At 39.2% G+C, this 13,137-nt stretch overlaps 2 protein-coding genes across 2 annotated transcripts; both read left to right on the top strand.

The window, feature by feature from the left end:
- Positions 1 to 30: 30 nt before the first annotated feature.
- On the top strand, positions 31 to 3,341 carry dr1 (down-regulator of transcription 1). Its single transcript, XM_038716781.1, has 3 exons — positions 31 to 894; positions 1,003 to 1,166; positions 2,155 to 3,341. The coding sequence occupies exons 1-3, from the start codon at positions 675 to 677 to the stop codon at positions 2,299 to 2,301; spliced, it is 531 nt and encodes a 176-aa protein (XP_038572709.1). The 5' UTR covers positions 31 to 674; the 3' UTR covers positions 2,302 to 3,341.
- Positions 3,342 to 3,666: 325 nt separating this feature from the next.
- Positions 3,667 to 6,079, top strand: LOC119901372 (protein wntless homolog). The gene is made up of 6 exons (XM_038716999.1): positions 3,667 to 3,685; positions 3,843 to 4,106; positions 4,172 to 4,329; positions 4,419 to 4,574; positions 4,662 to 4,798; positions 5,725 to 6,079. The coding sequence occupies exons 1-6, from the start codon at positions 3,667 to 3,669 to the stop codon at positions 6,077 to 6,079; spliced, it is 1,089 nt and encodes a 362-aa protein (XP_038572927.1).
- Positions 6,080 to 13,137: the final 7,058 nt, after the last annotated feature.

Raw genomic sequence — 13,137 nt, forward strand, 5'->3', positions numbered from 1 at the left:
GACTGCCGACACCGTATCCGGCTCTTTGTTTGACGTTGTATCCGGAGAAATTAAAGCTAATGTTGCACATAATATAATTGTAAATGAACTGCTGGTAGCTTTACGAATGGTTGACATGTTTAGTCCATTTGGTCGATGTTAGGGAGAGTAACCTTAAGTGTTGTCTCTACCCGGACAACTATATAGTTACATATGGCAGGGGCAGTTCATTGTTAGCCTACCGTTAGCTTTAGCCATGCTCTCAGACTCCGCTTTCACCTGTCTTCTGGGGTTGTGGCTTGCTTGCGACAGGGACCACAGCTACTAGCTAGCTTCATAGCTAGTAGCTGAGCATATTTTCAGTATTAACGTTTTTGTTCCAATTTGTGCTTTGGTGTTTGGTTTTCTGTCACATTCCGTGTACCAACGGCGGTCTGCAGAAACTGCACCTCGTTTGTTTTAACACGTAACATTCGCTATTAGCTTAGCTAGCAAGCTAACAGCGGGCTAACTTTAAGGAGACGTCAACGTTTTTGATGACATTTAAATTGGTGTTTACGTTGTCTTGACCCGGGCAGTAGAGCTGTACGTTAACTCCCTGAAGAAAGCCTATCATCGTCTGCTAACGTTTTTCACCACTCGAGTCAAGAACCGGAGCTTTCGTTTCTTTGGTTTGTGGTCATTTGCCTGCCACGATGGCTTCTTCCTCTGGAAACGACGACGACCTCACCATCCCCAGAGCAGCGATCAACAAGATGATTAAAGAAACTCTTCCTAACGTGCGAGTGGCAAACGACGCCAGGGAGCTTGTGGTCAACTGCTGCACAGAGTTTATACACCTCATATCATCAGAAGCCAATGAAATATGCAACAAGTCCGACAAGAAGACCATATCTCCTGAGCATGTCATCAATGGTGAGTCCCGGTCCAGGTTAGCTAACGTTAGTGTCTTGAGTAATACGCCATGCATTTTAAACCACAGAGAGTAATTATTTCGCTTTCACCTCTCGTTTTCACACACAGCTCTTGAGAGCCTTGGTTTCGCATCATACATCACGGAGGTGAGAGACGTCCTGCAGGAGTGTAAAACGGTGGCAATGAAGAGGAGGAAAGCCAGCTCTCGACTGGAGAACCTGGGTATCCCGGAGGAAGAGCTCCTCAGACAGCAACAGGAATTGTTTGCCAAGGTATGATCTAAAAATACAAGTTACTAACTAATCTACAATTATCAGTTCTTCATGTACCGATGTGAATGAAGATACCCATTTTACTGTGCATCCAGTGTAGACTCACTGTATGGTTTAATGCAATATGATTTCAGTTTCCACAATAACATTGTGATTTCAACAAAGGCAATCTTGGTATGTGTAACTGAAGAAGAAGAAGAAAACCTCAAGTTCATTGTATTAGTCCCCTCCCCACCACCACCAGAATTAGATAAAACAACGTGCGATACACTTCATGGAGCAGCAAGTTACTAAGATGACTCTATTGAAATGAGTATTATTGTTATTATAGCACACTAACCTTTTAGCACACCCTCCTATGTGACAAATAAGTTCTTGAACTTTGAATCCTGCTGTGATTCTAAATGTAAAACAACTATAAACGGGCAAAAAAAAAGCATCTGCTCTTTAGTAAGGACCCGTCCCCGTTTCAGGGTCACAATTGAACATGTGCAGTGGCTCTGCGGGGAGGTATGACAGGGTTGTGTGAGGTCAACCTCTTCAGAAATGTCTCTACATACCAGGCCGACATGGAAATAACAAACTGGCTTAGTCTTGCTTGTTTTGTATTTCCTGCGGCAAGAAATGCCGCGCACTTTTGCATGTTGTGATCTAGCGAAGACATTTCCAATGCAAAACATCTCCTTGCTCTGCGGTTGCTCTCTAAGTTAATGGGAGAATATAAACATATCAATTTTGTGCATATCATAAATGCACGATGTCTAATAATGAATGACACACCCATCTCGTAAACTTGCAACACTGCAATGCTAACTGATAAATCGATATCCTTGCAACATCTAATATATAATTCAGCCTCAGTAATGTATCGCAAAAACATATTGTGCTCATTTGTGTTATGCCTAATACATATATATATTTATGAGTTGAAACTATTAGAATTGGTATCTGACCAATATCACCATCGTGATCCTCTCGGTTACTGCAGGCACGGCAGCAGCAGGCAGAGCTCGCTCAGCAGGAGTGGTTACAGATGCAGCAGGCCGCCCAACAGGCACAGATGGAAGCAGCATCTGCCAGCGCCGCCCAGCAGGCTGGTTCCTCTCAGGATGAAGACGAAGAGGATGACATGTGATCCCAGGACGCGGTTCCACTTGTCAGAATCCCCTCCTGGGTCAGTGTTGGCACACAGATCTCCCAGTACTGTCATTGGCAGAGACATGAGACGCGTTTGACCGCTGATACACATCAGTGTAAAATGGATACTGCACATTGTTATGGACAGTGAAGAGAAAAAGGGGGATTTCAAGATGGCCACACATTCAGATACCAGTACCTGAAAATTATTTGGATTGAGAGGCTGTTAATGAAGTTTTTATTAATCTCTTCTTCCCCCTTTTGTTTTCCAGTTGCTTCTGTTTAATTATGTCTTGACATTATGTTGTGAGTAATTCGTAGATTTTTTTGGATGTGTTGTGGACTCACTGATAGGCAAACATTGCCTGGGAAATGTCAGTGAAATTTGGTGATTGTCAGGTACTGCACCAGTTGGCTTACTTTCTTGTTTGTTGTACTAGATCACTTTTGTTGGTTTAGGAGAACTGCTCTAGAATATTTTCAGAGCAGTTGATTCCTCCTTTCTTGTGGTTTAACGGTCATTTTTACAGAGGTTCCCCCCTCGGTATATTTGTTCAACAGAGAATCATTTGAGGGGTTGTGAATATAGGATTTTTTTTTTTAAAGTAGTGAATTTGACATTTTGTTTCATTTTAGCTCATTCAGATACTTTATGTTGCATTTTCTTTCAATGTTGAACCACCCACAGTATTGATAATTAGCCACACCTTTCAGAAACTGAATATTTTTGTCTCATAGAACCAAAGATAGTGGACATACTAACAGCCCACAGTAAGTGTTTTTTAAAGGTGTAGGTGCTACTGTGATTCTCGTCGCTGACTCCCAGTCAGTGCAAACAATGTTAAGGATTATTAACCTTTGACTTTGTAAGATGCTTTGATATCCTGGCTGAATTTGTTATTTCCCTTTTCCTCGGGTGCAGTATCAAACATTTGCGTTGTGACTGGTCAATCCTCAGTGTAGCCTAGTTGTGACACATTCACTCGCCTATGCTACAAGTTGTATTCTTTAAGCAATAAAGGAATCATGTTTTATACACTTTTGTTTTAGATAATTTTTTTTTTAAACCTACAAAATTAAATTTCTGTTTTATTGTTCTGAATGTGAAGACATGATGGTTACACCCCCACCCCCCTCTGCTCTAACTCTGTTTGACGATGCTTTCTGACTCCTGGGAGAGTCAGATGTGTGCGGGCAGGTAGCAGTGGAGCACTTAGACTATTGGGACCACAGGCTTGTAGTCTTGAGTGCCACATTTCCAAATGATCTTTTAAGAATGGCTGGAGCAATCATAGAGAACATGAGCACTAAGAAATTGGTTTTCTTGGGATTCATTTTTTTTGTCTTTCAAGTTCTTTGCATCATGGTTGGAGCATTAATCGGTGAGTAATCTGTTTTTATTTAATTGTTGTAATGAGTGTTTCTAGAAAGTGTAACCTACATGTGGTTTGTGTGTTTTTAAAAGCACACCAAAAATCTTTTTTTCTGTACTTCAAAATTCAAACTATGTCTCTGACAGATTGTTCCCTTTTGCCATAGCTCCTAGTCCCACCAGTGCCATTCGCTACTTGGCCACCAAATGCATTAATTACCACAGGGCTGGCGGCTGGTTCATGCCGTGGGGATCAAATCGATGCCAGCAGATCCACAGTTTTGATGAGCCTCTGGCAAAAAAACTGGATGCCAACAACATTGTTTTTGCGGTGCACATACCTCTTCCCAACACAGAGATGAGCCCCTGGTTTCAGTATATGCTGGCAGTTTTACAGTTCGACATTGCGTTCAAAATGAACAATCAAATTGGTAAGAGCCGTCTTTGTCGGAAGTTCGAAATAGATTGAAGCTACTGTAGTTCTCATGGTGAATATGTAATAAACCAAATCATGCCCCTCTGTGTGTAGAAGATGACGTTACCATCACTATTGATGCTGGCCTGGCATACAGGGATGATTTGATATCTGAGTGGACCGCAAAGTGTCACTCAGTAGAGCAAAGGCCACTTAGGTGCATATTTGCATTCCCTAAGGTAAATCTGCATAACTACTTTAAATACATACAAAAAAAATGATCACATTTGTCTCTGCTGAGTAACCTCTAACTGTCGTGCTTCTGCAGATGTATGAAAATGAAGGCCGCTTTTATCACTGTGAACCCATACCATTCATGGAACTGGGAAGTGTGGCTCACAAATATTTTTTGATTAACCTGCGCTTGCCAGTGAATAACACGGTGAACGTTGGCATTGGAGAAATAAAGGACATCCAAATAGTAGTAATAATTTAACTTGCATTACACAGTATGTTTTTACTGAATTAAATTCAAAGCCTGTTCAGACATTTAATTTCCCTCTTCTCTAAGGGCATCCACCAGAATGGAGGCTTCACTAAAGTGTGGATAAGCATGAAGACGGTCTTCAGTCCCTGGATATTTGGGGCAACAGTTTGGTACTGGCGCAGGATCAGCCTCATGGCAAGACCTCCAGTCCTGTTGGAAAAGTATGAGCCAAAAAGGAAGAATCTCTGAATGTATTTATCAACTGCTTTTCCTCAGGAGCACTAGTAATGCACAGCCACTGCTAAAGTTCCATATGGAAGCCTAAAGTGTTTAATATTAAATAAGTTACACATTATGATAAATATATAATACAATTTTGACAACATTTTTTTCCATATTAGCATTGTTCAACTGACACTTTTACTTCATATCACACTAATTCCTAATGTCAATTGGATTTTGTAAAGAATGTTTGCTGTTAGTTTGCTAGCTGGCAGTTAGTCTGCTGGTCAACTGGGGGCATGCGATTGGCTGAAAGATGAGTGGATGAAGAAAGTGACAACTAAAAACTAACATTGCTAGAAGTGACATTATGAAAAGTAAAATAATGAAATGGAATCCAAATGTCACCGGGAAATTAAATTCATTTTGAAATATATTTTCCTTAATAAAATAAATATGAATCCATTGAAACCTGACAAAAAAAGTCAGAATAATAAGTTCTTTTAGTCATTTCTAAAATTATTTCACTATTTATTTTATCTTTTTAATATTAAGCACTTCAGGCCTCTATTCTATCCCTTCATCTGTGCATCTGTAAGGCCTTTTTTTATTGCAGTCTGAAGATATAATAAAAAAAAAAGGTAGAGTGAGGTTATACAACATGGCTCTATTGCTCACGTTGAAGGTGAAACTCTGAGTGCAGTCCAGGCTCTTTAGTGATTAAGAGCGAGCTTAAAGCCACAGGTAAACCTTCTGTCGTGTACGGAGCTTCAGGCTGGCATGTGGAGAGCAGGGGAAATGAAAAATGCTTGATCTTAAGTGCACGATTGGCCTGGTAGAACCAGGTCAATACTCTGCTCGGAGCAGAAAGGTACTTGTATTTTAAGAGTGCGTGTAAGTTATGCTATGTACCTGTGTTGTACAGGGTGATTTTTGTTCTGGGTACCTCTATGACATTCCTGAACATGCCGGTCGAGTGGCTCTCCCTGGGTTTTGAGTGGACGTGGATGCTGCTGTTTGAAGATATTCAACAGGGCGTCTTCTACTCCACGCTCTTCTGTTTCTGGATCATATTCTGTGGTGAACACCTCATGGTTAGCGCCTTGTACTTGTTTCTTAAGCGTTCATTTCTCCACACTTTCCTGAAAGTTATGCAGTTTATTTCAACAATTCCTTTAGGAACAAAGTCAGAGGAATCGGCTGTCAGCGTACTGGTGGCAGGTTGGGCTGATAGTGTTCGGCTCATCTGTTCTCCTCATTTTGACCTGAGTGAAAGGTAATGGACACGGTTTCTTTTGATGGGGTCTATTGTGTTATGGTTATATCTTTCTTTAAATATGAATGTGCTTCATGTCTTGTATAGGGGGGTTCATTTGACCAACCCTTTCTACAGTGTGTGGGCATCAGAAATTGGGTCAAAAGTGGCAGTATCCTTCAGATTTTATACTACAATTTAAAAAAGATTTTGCCCTCTAAGAACATTAAATGTAGCTCTCTCTGTGTCATCCAGGGCTTTTCCTTGACTGTGATGACAGATTACCTTCATTATTGTGGCAGGGATTTCTGTTTGTCTGTATTTCCTCTCCCTGTGTGGCATGGTGCATTGTGTCTTTAGGAACATTGGTGGGAAAATACAGCAACTTCCTGCAATGCCAGAAGCTAGGAGACTGCGGTATAAGGTTTGATTTTTGTATTTTAGTATCTGAATCATAAATAAAACTAAAACACTGGCAGAAAAAACTACTTTTATACAATGGATGAAACAATATTCTGGCTGTGTTCCCACTCTTGCTGGTTTTGACAGGGTATAATCCTCAGGTTCCAGTTTTTGATGCTGGTAACTCTAGCCTGCGCAGCCATGACTGTCATCTTCTTCATCTTAAATCAAGTAAGTTTCACCCTTCTAATGATCAACACAGAAGTCTTAACTACTGGTTTTATGACAGTTACATTGTTAATTACAGTTGTGACACATTTTGGCTCTTAAAAATGATTCTAACTTCTTATTTTTCACCAGGTCAGTGATGGTCACTGGCACTGGGGAGACTACACTCTCCAAGTCCACAGTGCTTTTCTCACAGGAATCTATGGCATGTGGAACCTTTATGTTTTTACCATTATCTTCCTCTATGCCCCCTCCCACAAGCACTACAGACTGAAGTCAGGAGACAGTCAACAAACAGGTCTGTAACACTGTAACATTTGAGTTCATAGTTAGAATCCAGTATTGAAATGAAAAAATAAAAACAAATGAAAAGAATCATTTGATTGGTAAACATATCAGACATGTTCCATAGCAGCAGCTGCTTGTCTAAGATTATATTCACTATTGACAGATATCCTGGAGATGCCAGAAAACCAAGAGAGCCGGGTGACATGTGGAGAGCAGGGACCGACAGAGACCTACAGGATCACTGGGAGGTGGCTGAGGAGTAACTGCACAACAGAATAACACAACAGTTTTAACCACATTCTAGCAAATGTGGCTGCAAATGTAGACTGTCTAGAACAATGTAGTGAAATTTATGTTACTTAAAATGTACATGATAGGGAAAGTGAAAGTTATAGGAAGATTCTGTATGAGAAAATTTGAGGCTAGATTAGTGGGGCAACTTCCACAAAGCCCCAGAACACCAGGGGCCTAATTGGTAATTGAACTGTTGTAACTTTGCTAATCATAGTTTTGTTTGGTAAGTAATATCACTGCTAAATGTTGAAGGTTAAGGTAGGGAAAAGGAATTGTCAAATACTATTGATGATGGGACATGGAAAAAGATCTGGAATCATGCTAAAAAGACATCAATTTGCACCCGAATGAAGGCAATACAGTTTAAAATTTTTCGTAGAACCCATAAATCTCCTAATCACAGTCACTCCTTTAACCCTTCCCCTGTGTCTCAAATGTAAAGTGGAGGTGGGAACATTGACTCATTGCTTATGATCATGCAGAGATACTGGTGGGAGGTGCTGAGGCAAGAAATGGAAAAGGACCAAATTGGAAATGGACCCAGTGTCACTGTTATTGGGCCTTCCAAATAGGCATATAAATACAGCAGCTAACAAGAGACTGTATAGTATAAGTTGACATTCTCTGCCAAAATCCTATTAATGTCTGTGTGACTGTCTGTGTTAAAAGTCCAATAAAAAAAGGGTATATAAAAAAACATTTTTATTCATCCCCACTTAATTGTCATTGTGAACACTACAGCATGGTTAAATGTTTCATGGTAATAATAGTATTGGGATATTACCATATATTAATAGGGATCCTTTTATGTGTAATTTTTTTTTTAATAGTCTAATTTTTATTTTTATCTTTCTAAAAAAAAGTGTAATTAATTGATGTTGACTTACTTAATTTATACAGTTGTAATTTGTGGAGGTGTGTAATGTAACACACTGTACCTGGAGAATTGTAAAAACTATTTTTTCTTTTGGTTTATTTACACTAGTTTTTATGGGCAGAATAAGAACTCCAAAAATATGTTCAATCCTTATTAATTGAGCTCACACATGGTGCATTCAAACTAGTGTTTTTTAATTATTGTGGCAGTGCACATTATTTTAAAATAAACAACATAAGCTATAAGTCATGTCTTTGTTAGTACTTTAGAAGGCTCATTAAATTGTTTGTTCTAAATGACATTAAATTATGCAACTGCCAGGAATTATCTTGGTTACCAAAGTGTCATTCAGCCTTTTATTTATAATATCTGTCCTTATCTGTCATGATTAGGCCTACAACAGTTTGAAAAGATGAGACCACCTCTTAGCTGCTATAATATCAGACAGCAGGCAAGTCTTTGTTTTGGCTTTCTGGCCATGTAAGCTCCCACTTGAATTCTAGTTGTGTGTGCTACTAATAACATTAACGACGACTCTGATTTATTCACATGTCCCAGTAAGCCATGACTGTGTGACAGTGAGCAAGATTGTCCCTCTAAACACCTCGCATAGTTTCATTTAACAGTTTAAGGCTCACTGAGGTACATTTCTACAAAAAAGTACAGATTCCATTCTAATATGTATTTTTGATTCTTTCCTCTCCCATTAAACATCTCACCACCCATCAGGTTTATCTGCAACTTGAAGATTGGCATCCCAGCGAATTAATATGTAGGGCAATAATGCAGAAAACAGCTGTCTTTTGTCTAGGACATCTCAAACCAAAAGTCCCAAAATAAAGGGATGGTTAATGATGATTCTGTTGCCATTCAACAACTACAGCTCCCATGAGGCTCTAAAGTGTACTGATGACTGAAAATCATGGGATATGTTGTTGTTGAATGCAAAAAAGATGGATGAAGAAATTCTCTGAGAGAAAGATACATATGATTTAAATGGACACCTACCTGCCAATCAGAAACCAGCTCTTTTCAAGTACATACACCCCTGCCCTAAGCCCTCTGATTACCACTGTAATAAACCACTTCCTCCAGTCTGGTAATGTTCCATCTGCCCTTAAAACTGCCATAATCAGACCACTGCTGAATAGACCAACCCTTGAGCCAGATGCACTTACAAATTACAGGCCCATTTCCAATCTCCAGGACCACCAACCAGGGCTGTTTCTGCTTACAGCACAGAAACAGCCCTGGTTAGAGTCACAAAAGACCTACGAATGGCAGCTGATGCTGGCTCACCTTCCCTCCTCATAATCCTCGATCTGTCTGCTGCTTTTGACACTGTGGATCACGGCATACTTCTCAACCGGCACAGTCACCTGCGGAGTCCCCCAGGGGTCAGTTCTTGGCCCTATCCTCTTCATCATTTACATCCTCCTACTCGGCCACGTCATCAGTCGCCATGGAGTCTCATTTCACTGTTTTGCTGATGACACACAACTGTATGTGAAATCTGACTGCAGCTTCACCAACATCATCATCGTCTTAAACACTCACCGCCTGTCTGGAGGAGATAAAGGTGTGGATGAAACACAGCTTCCTCCAGTTGAACAGCTCCAAAACTGAGGCAGTTCTTGTTGGCACCTCACATCAAGTCCAGTCATCCTCCATAACCGGTATAACTAGCTCTGGTCGAGACATTCCCCTCTCCACAACAGTCACCAACCTTGGTGTAAGATTTGATCCACAACTCACCTTTGAAGCCCATATCAAAAATCTCTGCAAGATCTCCTTCTATCATCTCAGAAATATTGCAAAACTCTGTTCTACACTCACCTTAGCTGATGCTGAAAAACTGGTCCACGCCTTTGGTCTCCTCCAGACTGGATTACTGTAACGCACTTCTCATCGGGATCCCTGCAGAAACTGCAGTATGTTCAGAACAGTGCTACAAGGATCCTGATGAGAGTGCAAAAGTACGACCACATCACACCCATTCTCCATTCACTTCACTGGCTTCCCGTTTCTGCTATTGAATACAAGGTCTCACTTCTCACCCACCAGGGCATCTATGGAAATGCCCTCCCCTACCTGAAAGAACCACTCACCCCTCTCACTACAACACGATCCCTCCGCTCAAAAAACTCAAACTGCCTCCTAGTCCCTAGAACTAAGCTCAGCACCATGGGTGATCGTGCCTTCTGCTCTGCCGCTCCTCGGACTTGGAATGCCCTCACTGACCATCTGAGGGCACCACAGACTATTGAGACTTTTAAAAAAGCTAAAAAATTTAAAATTTAAAATAAATTTATTTTTAGCAGAACTTAACCCAATAACTTGCACAATAATGTTGTTGCACTATTTATCTATATTTTACACTGATATTTTTGCCTTGCTTTTATAATCTTACCTGTAGCACTTTGAGGTTTGTCTGTAAATGTAAAGTGCATTACAAATAAAATGTATATATTTATTATTATTAAAATGGCAGGTGATTTCTTTTCAAATAATGACATCAAATTCATTTTACATCATCTCAGGTTCAAACTTCAGACAGAAGAGAGATTTCTAATACATAACATAATGGGAGAGAAAAGAACATACAGTGTCAAGTATTTTGTTTTATTTATATAGCCCAATATCCAATATCACAACTCACAAATTTACAATCTGACCAGCATATGACACTTTCTAGTGCCACAGGTGTGGGAATTGTAGGTCAGACTGAATCAACAGTCTGAAGGATCACCTCTGACTAAAAACTAATAACACATTTATAAGAAATGATGATATTGGTAGATGAAGAGACATGTCGTCCACAGAGCCATGACCCGGAAACATGTTAGATGGTTGTAGTGCTGACTGTAGCCACTCAAGGTAGACATAGTGTTTCTGTGTCCTGGTCCGGGTATTGTAAACAGTCATTGTGAAATAAAGAAAAGGGAAAGGACACACTGGTTGTCTTGTTAGAAATGTACTTGAGATTATGGAATTTTTAAAAGTAACAACACAATTTACAATAAATGGTTAGAGTCCTCCACCGTTTATTCGCTTTACCCAAAAAGACGACTAAGATTATAGACTTTGTCTTTGTGTTTACAAGCAAGACCCTTTTACAGACGGCATAAAATGGAAAGTGGATGCTATTTTAGTCCTCCAGCAGGACAAAGCACATTCAATCAAAAATAAATAAATAAATGCTCAATAAATAAATAAACATCCTATTAAATGCCATTGGAGAAATAAATAGGGTAGAAAATGAAAATATTAAATGCATAGATTTTCAGTGGTCTATAAAGACATTATGTTTTATATTACCTTAGAATGAGCCATTTCTATCTACATAACTGCGAGTCCCCCCTCCCATGGAGGTTGACATACTGTGTTACCATGTTTCTGCAGTAGCCGACAATGGACAAACAGCACTACAGAGTGCGTTTCATCATCACAGTGTTCTTGTTCTGCTTGTATATTTCCGGCAATTAAATGCATACGAAGAAGAAGAAGAGGAAATAACAATAATAAACAGTCTCTTAGTAGTCTCTCCAGCGCTGTGCTTTGGCTTGTGGTGTAAAATATGAAGGTTGATTCATTTCAAGTAGTTACTCTCTCTCCAGCACTGTTTTGGCTTTGTCGGTTACCTTTGTGAGACAATCAGCTGGTCACTTATTGGCAATAAAACAGTAGTTTCTGGCGTAGAAGCTCAGATCTGCCCAGTTAAACCTTTTCTGTCCTGGAAGAAAATATATGTAGTTGGATTTTAACTTAATGTAGTTTTTCTACAGCACTCTATTGTGGCTTTGCAATGTGTACAGAAATGCGCCCTTACCTTCCTGAGACAAACCGCTGATGAATATTATTGGCAATAAAACTATAACAGCAGGGTATTTCAGATCAGCAGTTAAACTTCACATTTTACTGCTCTGATGGAAAAAATTTATTTCTTTTTACTACCAATGGTGATACGATAATAAGACCGTGTGCCAGCATCAAGTGATCAATAATGAATATTTTCCGAATTTGCATTACAATTTTTTTTTCTTGCATATTGCTTCCGCTTTTGTGCACACAAATGGTGTAATTCGTATTTTCACATGCGAGATGGCCATTAAAAACGTTGCTGAAATTATGGCTGTGAGTACTACTTTGTGTTTCTAAAAATAAAAAAGACATTTTTGCATGAACAAAGTGGAGAGGAGCATTGATCCTCACCTGACTGTAAGTAAGTAAGTAAGTAAAATTTATTTAATATAGCACCTTTCAAAGAGCAAGTCAGAAAGTGCTTTACATGCCTTTGTAAACTTCATGTATTATGTGGTTTATAATGGACTGTGGTGCAGAAACAGTGAGGCTTACATTTCCCTGTTATCTATCAGGGGTCATACTTAATGCACTATATGTGATAGTTTCTGAGGTGTTCTTTATTTACTTTGGTATGTTAGTCCAGGTTAACCCTCCCAAGATGTAAAACAATGTATTACAGGAGTGAGACATCATGTAGTACTTCATTTCTTGATGTGGCTGTTTTTTAACAACAATAATATTCATAAAAACATATAGTTTTACTGAATAATTAAGGAAACCTAATTTCTTTATATATCTATCTAAAGAAACCTAATTTCTTGACTGGCAACTCTCTGCTGTCTCATAGATGACATCTTTGTCCTCTCCCAGGCACCGTAACGACACTACTCGCTACTCTCACCACTAGATGTCACAAAAACTTACACACTTAATCTTTAAAAAATAACTAATACAAAATTTAAGTTGAATATTACACAAGACAATAAATAAATAAGGAAACTAATACAAAGGTGAATAAATAAAGAAGATACTTAAAAGAGATAGTACAATGGGAGTCTTACATTTATTTTTCATGTATTTTTGATGCATTTAATAGGATGTTTATTTATTTATTGAGCATTTCTTTATTTCTGCATTTATTTTCTATTGTGACAGACTCCATCTTCCATAAAAGCAATGGGTCCATCCTC

The sequence above is a fragment of the Micropterus salmoides genome, unplaced genomic scaffold, assembly GCF_014851395.1.
Source record: "Micropterus salmoides isolate LMB-PRFRI ecotype aquatic unplaced genomic scaffold, ASM1485139v1 Ms_hic_scaffold_13, whole genome shotgun sequence".
Taxonomy (NCBI): Eukaryota; Metazoa; Chordata; class Actinopteri; order Centrarchiformes; family Centrarchidae; genus Micropterus; species Micropterus salmoides.